The sequence below is a fragment of the Microcebus murinus genome, chromosome 7 (genome assembly GCF_040939455.1).
Source record: "Microcebus murinus isolate Inina chromosome 7, M.murinus_Inina_mat1.0, whole genome shotgun sequence".
Classification (NCBI taxonomy): domain Eukaryota; kingdom Metazoa; phylum Chordata; class Mammalia; order Primates; family Cheirogaleidae; genus Microcebus; species Microcebus murinus.
Genome location: NC_134110.1, coordinates 26512706 through 26520434, shown reverse-complemented (window position 1 = coordinate 26520434; position 7729 = coordinate 26512706). Strand labels below are relative to the sequence as shown.

At 57.7% G+C, this 7729-nt stretch overlaps 1 protein-coding gene across 2 annotated transcripts; it reads left to right on the top strand.

The window, feature by feature from the left end:
- Window positions 1-1103: 1103 nt before the first annotated feature.
- Window positions 1104-6374, top strand: CYP11B1 (cytochrome P450 family 11 subfamily B member 1). Of its 2 annotated transcripts, XM_012757351.3 has the most exons (9): window positions 1104-1342; window positions 1755-1910; window positions 3465-3664; window positions 3797-4000; window positions 4291-4448; window positions 4798-4964; window positions 5373-5451; window positions 5546-5743; window positions 6261-6374. In XM_012757351.3, exons 1-9 carry the CDS (start codon window positions 1104-1106, stop codon window positions 6372-6374), a joined length of 1515 nt encoding a protein of 504 aa, XP_012612805.2. The 2 variants fall into 2 exon arrangements, with proteins under 2 accessions (XP_012612805.2, XP_012612804.2); XM_012757350.3 differs by lacking the exon at window positions 5546-5743.
- The last annotated feature ends 1355 nt before the right edge of the window (window positions 6375-7729 follow it).

Here is a 7729-nt window from a genome sequence, read left to right as displayed (position 1 = left end):
AGAAGAGCTGAGGCAGACCCTGGCAGAGAAAAACTGAGCTCTTCCTGGTCTTTGCAACAAGGAAAGGCCACAGTGCCCTGGCAGATGGGGAGAGACAGCAGGGGTTGCAGCATTTTGGAGCTGTGCCTTCCCAACCCCAGGCTGGGGTCTGGGGCCCAGACTTGGAGGGTGCAGCTGAAGAGAGATGAGGAGCGAGGGTTCCAGGTTCCTTGCGACCCCTTGGGGGACCTCAGGACTGCTATAGGCTTTGCAGAAACAACACAAGAACCAAAACACAGACCCACCCTCCAAGGGACAATCCTAGCCATGTGTTGCCAGAGAGAGTTGACAGGATAGTGGGGCTCCTGACAGCGCCCCCAACTAAGACTCTATGGCCTCTCATTGCTCTGAGCTATGAATCTGAGCATTGGGCCATGTGCTATAGGATGAAAAGGGGATGTGAGCAGTCGGCACAGACCCTACACAGGCAAGGATAGACCAGGGCAAGAGCACTCTCGCCTTTCAGCCCGAGCTGCCTCCCAGCACCCCCAGCCCCTCCAGGCCAATGTCTCCTGGCTGTGGCCTGCTGCTTAGCTGGACCAGCAAGGCCATCCAGGACTGGGTCTGAGACACGCAGGGAACCTCAAGGCCAGCCAAGATCAGGCAGGAACACGCCGTGAACCTCCCACATTGTACCCCTGTACTCACTGAATTGCCCCAGGGCTGAGCCCCTCATGGTGATGGTGCCTGCTTCATGCCTCCACTGCACACACCCGACATAAGGCCTGGAGAAGAGCACACGGCTCCACTAGTTGGTTAATTCAATGAACGCAAACTCCTCTTCCCTTGCTCCTGCCTGGGATCTTGCAAGGAGATGAATAATCCAAGGATCTTTGATAAGATAAGAGCCCCATCCCCTGTTTCCCAGCAGTGGAGGAGGAGGGAGCGGCCTCTTCGCCAGATCCACCCCTGTGCACCCCCAATCTAGACCTCACTCTGGCCCTGACCTATGCCCTGGGTTTCTCAGGCAGATCCAGGGACAGTTTCCATGACGTGATCCATCTGCCAGTGCAGGTCTCCAGGAGAGATAAAAGGATTCGGGCACAGGGTAGAGGAGCATCGGAATGGCATTCAGGGCAAAGGCAGGCGTGTGGATGGCAGGGCCCTGGCTGTCTCTGCGAGGGCCACGGGCACTGGCCACCAGAGCCTCTCTGGCGCCCAAGGCGGTGCTGCCCTTCGAAGCCATACCCCAGAGTCGCCACAACAGCTGGTTGAGGATGCTGCAGATCTGGAAGGAGCAGGGCTATGAGAACCTTCACCTGGAGATGCATCAGAACTTCCAGGAGCTGGGGCCCATTTTCAGGTGAAGCCCTTCCTACCCCTCACTGAGAACACCCAGAGTCCTCTGCGGCTGCGGGCTGCCAAGGCCCTTACCTGGCACACAGCACTGCCATTGCCCAGCCGGGCCCCGGTGCTCTGTATCCTTTGGAAGACAGGGAGGGAGCCCAGTGGGCGCTGGTCAGTGTCTTTGCAAATGAACAACATTGTTCTTCACGAGGGGGGAGCAAACCACGGCTCATGCCAAGAGCCCAGAACACAGAAGCACTGAAGTTGTCGAGGTTGCAGGTAGACGGCAGAAGGGACTTCCTGCCATGAAACCACTGGGCCAGGAGAAGGGAGAGGTCAGATAAGGGACAGTCTGGACTGGTTTTGCAGAGCGGGGCCCAGGGGAGGACATGGCTGTGGCCAGCAGGACTTAGTGCTTTGTCCCACAGGTATGACACAGGAGGAACACAAACGGTGTCTGTGATGCTACCAGAAGACGCGGAGAGGCTGCAGGAGGTGGAGAGTCTGCACCCACGCCGGATGCTCGTGGAGCCCTGGCTGACCTACAGACAACACCGGGGGCACAAATGTGGCGTGTTCTTGCTGTGAGGGGCGAGCTGGGATGGGGGGATGGGCAGTCTGGACACAGAGAGGAGGCAAGACAGAGAGGCCCCAAATCACCCCTGCCTGGGGCCTCAGGGTGACTGCCAAGTGCTGAGGAGTGGACCATGGGGTCCCGTGTGTCCAGTGGCTGGGGAAGCAGGGCAGTGGCAGAGACATGCACAGGGCACTTTGCACATGAGAGGAGGGAGAACGGTGAGCTCTTGCGTTAGGAAGCTTGCTCGGGAGTGAAGCACTGGGTGGGGCCACTGCCCTGGAGGGTGTCTCATGACCCGTTGACTGCGCAGCACTCCTGGTTGGGTAGGCAGAGAGAAGTCCCTGCTTGGCGGTAGTCAGCTGCCTACAGTGTGCCCTGAAGAAAGGAGGAGGTTCTGAAAGAGAGATGACAGACAGTTGACAGCCACCACACTCCCTGTGGGGAAGGTGATTCTTTGGGAATAGTGGAGCTTAGGCAAATAGGCACCTCTGTGTGGGGGCCTTAACTGGGGTAATCTGGGAGGGAGTCAGGACCCAGGAATGACCATTCCAGGAGAAGGCTGGGAAGGGTACGTGTGCATATCTGAATGAAGGGGCGCGCTTGTGGGTGTGTGTGTGCACGTGTGCATGTCCATGGGTTTGTATGTGGGTGCATGTGTGCATGTCTGTAATTGTGCATGTGTATATGCATGCTGCTTGTGTACACATGTGTTTGCACGTACATTTGCAGCCATATATATTGTATGGGCTTGTGTGTTTTTGTGTTCACATTTGTGAGCATGTTATGTGTGTTTCTGAGTTTCTGATTTGTGCATTTTTATGTGTATGCACTACATCTATTGTCTGCATGCATGCATGTATGCGTGAATATGCACACACATATTGCAAATACCAGTGTCAAAATCAATCCCTACAAGCAGATAAACATGCAAAAATCCAGGTACTTTTCCATGAATGTGGCTGAGGGCAACTTCCTGCCCAACATTCCCTGGAGGACATCCATCAGCCCCCTTGTGCTCTGGCTCTGTCTTGAGGGTATTCTGAGAGATACAGTTTGATTTCTGCCCTACGTAAGACAGAGACATTTCACAGAAACAGGCAGATGCTACGGGCACAGAGGCAGCACGCTCAGGAAAGGGAAGGGTGGGAAGCTGGTCCCCTTTGGGGCATGGTGTTTGTGACAGGGACAACGCATGACAAGAGGGACAACCTCCTCCCCTGGGGAAAAGACCTCCCCATCAAGGGAGGGCACGTGGGTGACCTTTGTGCCAGGACCAGGCATGGAAATTCACTGGAATGAACTCCATGAACACCTGCAGCACGTTCAGGCAGAAGCCACTGTCTCATCCCCAGTTTAGACTTGAGCGCCCTGCTTGCCAGCACCCGCAGGCTGCTCCAAGAGGAAATACTGCAGGCAGAATAGCAATGCAGGTAGCCTGCCTCAAGGGCGCTAGTCATGGCCTGTGATGCCCATTCCCTTTGGGGACAAGAAAGGTGGGACACAGGGTTGGGGCCGGATGTTTGCTGGGGGTGACTCTGCAACTCTGCTCTCTGCTCTGCAGGAACGGGCCTGAATGGCGCTTCAACCGATTGCAGGTGAACCCATATGTGCTGTCGCCAAAGGCTGTCCAGAAGTATATTCCCATGGTGGATATGGTGGCAAGGGATTTCTCCCAGGCCCTGAAGGAGAAGGTGCTACAGAATGCCCAGGGCAGGCTGACCCTGGACATCCAGCCCAGCATCTTCTACTACACCATAGAAGGTGTGGGGTCAGGTGGAAGACCCCATCTCAGTGACTTTGCAGTAGACCAGGAATGGGGCAGGGGGTGCTGGTGGGAGGCAGTGGAGAGTTGTGGGGGCTGCCTTTGGCTCAGCAGTGCCATCCTCCCTGCAGCCAGCAACTCAGCACTTTTTGGAGAGCGGCTGGGCCTCCTTGGCAATAACCCCAGCCATGCCAGCCTGAAGTTCATCCATGCCCTGGAGGCCATGTTCAAATCCACCGTACAGCTCATGTACATGCCCAGGAGCCTGTCCCGCTGGACCAGCACCAAGACGTGGGAAGAGCACTTTGAGGCCTGGGACTACATCTACCAGTATGGTGAGCGCCAGGGACTTGACAGTGCTACATCGCAGGGACACTGTGGTGGCCCAGTTGTCTATTCTCCACAGCCCAGGGAAGAGCAGAGACCACATAAAAGAGCTATGGCTTCCTCCATGTCTTGTCAAAGAAAGTTGGGGGTGAGGCAGGGGCTGGGCTGGACTGATCTGGAGGTCACGGGGTAGGGGGGAGGAAAACTTGTGGGTGTTGGGGTCAGTGTGTGTAGGAGGAGGACAAAGGAATGGCTTCTCCGATCCACGGCTAGAAGCTGTCTCCTTTTTGTCGTGCAGGTGACAAATGCATCCAGAAAACCTATTCAGAGCTGGTAGGTGGCTGCCCTTCTCAACACTATCGCAGTGTCCTTGCAGAGCTGCTGTTGCATGGAGACTTGTCAGCGGATGCCATCAAAGCCAATGCCATGGACCTCATTGCGGGGAGCACAGACACGGTCAGGGCAGCAACCAGCCCCATCCCAGAGAGCATCAGGCCCATGCTACCTCCCAGCCAGTGGCCTCCGGTGCCACCTGTCAGCCATGGGCCCGATCCATAGGCTCTGTCTTCCACATTCCTCAGTTCACCCTCAGCCCATGCCTCAGCTCATGCCTCAGCCTGGGAAGTGATAACAAAATTTGCATGTGGGCCTTGGTTGGGATGGGGTCGCCTTTCTCTGGGGGACTCAGGGAAAGGAGTCCAGGTGGGCATTAGGATCACACCCCTGACGCTCCTGGAAGAGGTGCCCTGAGGGAGGAGGTCCTGCCGGTGCCAAGGTCTGAGCCTCATACCTGTGGCTCCTGCAGACCTCCTTCCCCTTGCTGATGACATTCTTCGAGCTGGCTCGCAACCCTGACGTGCAGCAGGCCCTACGCCAGGAGAGCCTGGCAGCCCAGGCCAGCATCACTGACAATCCCCAGAGGGCACTGGTGGAGCTGCCCCTGCTGCGGGCCGCCCTCAAGGAGACCCTGAGGTAGGTGCCGCTGACCCCTCCCCAGCTGCCCTGCCCCTGCCCAGCTGCCCGGCCCTATGCTGGAGAGCAGTGCCCACTGGGGGTGGCAGCCAGAAAATGGGGCTGATAAGCAGCTTGCCTCAGACCCATTCCCCCTACACATCCTTTCCTCCCTGGAAAGGTGGGGCCCTCCCTTCCTCTGGAGTCTCTTTCACTACTATCCTGGGGGCCAACTTTGGGCACATCCTCCTTAGCATGGGGCTGCTCTGGTTGGGGGCAGGTTTGGCTGAGCTCAGCAGGTGCAAGGAAGACCTCATGGTCTGGGCTTCCCATGGGTCCAGGACCTCTGGGGGTCTTGGTAGGAAGGCTGCAGGGGGCATAAGAGGGACCCTGGCAACACTGAGACCACGACTGATGACCCCACTCCAGGCTCTACCCCGTGGGTCTCTTCCTGGAGCGACTCCTGTCCTCAGACATGGTGCTGCAGAACTACCACATCCCAGCTGGGGTGAGTGCGCCCTCACCGCCCCTCCAATAGAGCCCCCCAGCCACGTTCCCTGACAGTGCAGCTGACCTCTCCCTCCCCACTGTCCTGTCGGTAGACACTGGTCCAGGTGTTCCTCCATTCGCTGGGTCGCCACTCCGCCTCCTTCCCGAGGCCAGAGCGCTATGAGCCCCAGCGCTGGCTAGAGGTCAAGGGTTCCAGCACAAACTTCCGCCACGTGGCCTTTGGCTTTGGCGTGCGCCAGTGCCTGGGGCGGCGCCTGGCAGAGGTGGAGATGCTGCTCCTGCTGCACCACGTAAGCGGCCTGGTGGGGCGAGGCGGGAGCAGAGTGGGGCGGGGCCTGTGTTGGTTGTGTCCTGGGTTGAGCAGGCCTGGGCAGTGCAGGGCCTGATGGGAGTGCGGTGGGGCGCATCTGGGTTGAGGGGGACCCTGAAGGGGGTCTCATATTGTGGAGGGGCGGGGCCTTGCAGGCTGGGGAGGGGCCTGGTCGGGCCCTAGGCTTGGCCTGATTGTAGCGGCCTAAGGGGATGGGGGGAGGCCGGGTGTGGTGCAGGCAGAGCAGAGTGGAGTGGGCCCTGGGAGGTGAGGGACGGAGGGCGGGGCCTTGAGGGCTGGGGCGGGGCCTTGCCGGCTAAGGCAGGCCTGGGTTGGGCTGAGTGGGGCAGGTAGGTCTGGGCTTCTGGCTGGCACTGGTTGGGACCACAGGCTGATCTTCCCCTGCAGCATGTGCCTCACCTGGGAGAGGGGGTGGCAGATGCACCAGGTCCATGGGCATCTGACTAGACCAGATGAAAACTCAGCTTCTGTTCTAGGTGCTGAAAACCTTCCTGGTGGAGACACTAAACCAAGAGGATGTAAGGATGGTGTACCGCTTCATGTTGAGGCCCACCGCTCTCCCCCTCTTCACCTTCAGGGCCATCAACTAGTCACCCCTCAGCACCGAGGGTCCCAGCCTTGCCACCTGCGCCCCTCTGCCATGGCCCCGGGCCACCCTTCTTCTCTCTGTGTGCATTATGTGCTGGGCCACACCTCTCTCCAGCCGGCCCCTGCTCACATGGAACACCCTAGGCCCTCCAGGGCCAGGGCTTGCCAGGCTATACAGCAAGGTCAGAGCAGAGCTGGGGATTCTCTTCCTGGCAGGACCTGGCCTTGTCCCCTACCCCACTTGGCTCCTTCTCCAGCCGGCAGTATTTTTTGAGTGATTTATCCACATCCCCCCCAGGACTGGCTCCAAGCTCCTCTCATGACCATTCATGAGCCCTCAGATTCAGTGTCTGGTGTCACATACTCCCTGTATTCCTGTCCCTGCGTCTTGCAGGAGCCATTCATGTGTGTTCCCACTCCTGCTTCCTTGTCATTGCACATGCTGTGCTCTTGGCTTGGAATGCTCTTATCTGGACTTGACCTGTTGTATACAAGCTTTTCCGTTGTTATTTCCAGCTACCACTTCTGCTCTGTCCCCTGGGACTCTTTGTAGCAATACCAGTCCTCTCTGACTGTGGCAAAAGCCTCCAGGCTGAGCTTGGAAAGTGTCTGCAGTGGGTGGTTGTTAGAATAGCCATTGATTCTGCATAAGTGTTCATCTGTGCCATAAGATCCTGATCTAGGAAGCAGGAAAGATTGTGAACGCAGCTAGTTGGTGGGGTTTACCAAGCAGAAACTTCTGGAAGAATGTGGTGGGCCCATCTCTTCCAGGAACAGCCCTGTGTTACCCTTCATGGAGTTCTTCGTCTCAAGTGTCCAGCTGCCCCACACAGTGATCCATAGGCAAGCTAATCCTGGCCTTGTAGCAACCCATAAACAAGAGAAAAATGCCACACCATGTCACTGGTGGAAGAAGCTTTGAACATTGGGGTGCTGGCCTGAGGTCACAGATTTTGCAGGAAGAGTCTCTCCCGATGCTGCCTGGGGCCAGTGACATCCCCATGTGGACCATTGCCAAGAGGCAAGGCTGGGTGGTAGAGTGTACTCCACTATTGCCCTCACTGCCCCACCCATCCCCTGTGGTGGGCACCAGGCACTCAGTGGACACTGAGGCAATGAGTGGGGAGAGGGGACGGTCCTGCTGGTACTGAGCATCCTGGTGGCATCCTGTTTGGTCCCTGGAACTCGCAGATAAGGAAAAGGATTTGCAGGTTCTTTGCCCCTCCACAATCCAGTGGGAGAGCTGCCTGCCTGAAGCATGCCAGGGGCCTTTGAAGGTGCCTGGAAGAACTGGGGAGAAGAGAGAAGGTTTCAGGCACCATGGCTACACAGGCACAGACTGGAACCCTAGTCTGTC

Coding starts and splice junctions, on each gene's coding strand:
- CYP11B1 (XM_012757351.3), top strand. CDS start 1,104: ATGGCATTCAGGGCAAAGGCAGGCGTGTGGATGGCAGGGCCCTGGCTG. Junction 4,965..5,372: donor GCCCTCAAGGAGACCCTGAG/GTAGGTGCCGCT, acceptor ACCCCACTCCAG/GCTCTACCCCGTGGGTCTCT. Junction 5,744..6,260: donor TGCTGCTCCTGCTGCACCAC/GTAAGCGGCCTG, acceptor CTTCTGTTCTAG/GTGCTGAAAACCTTCCTGGT.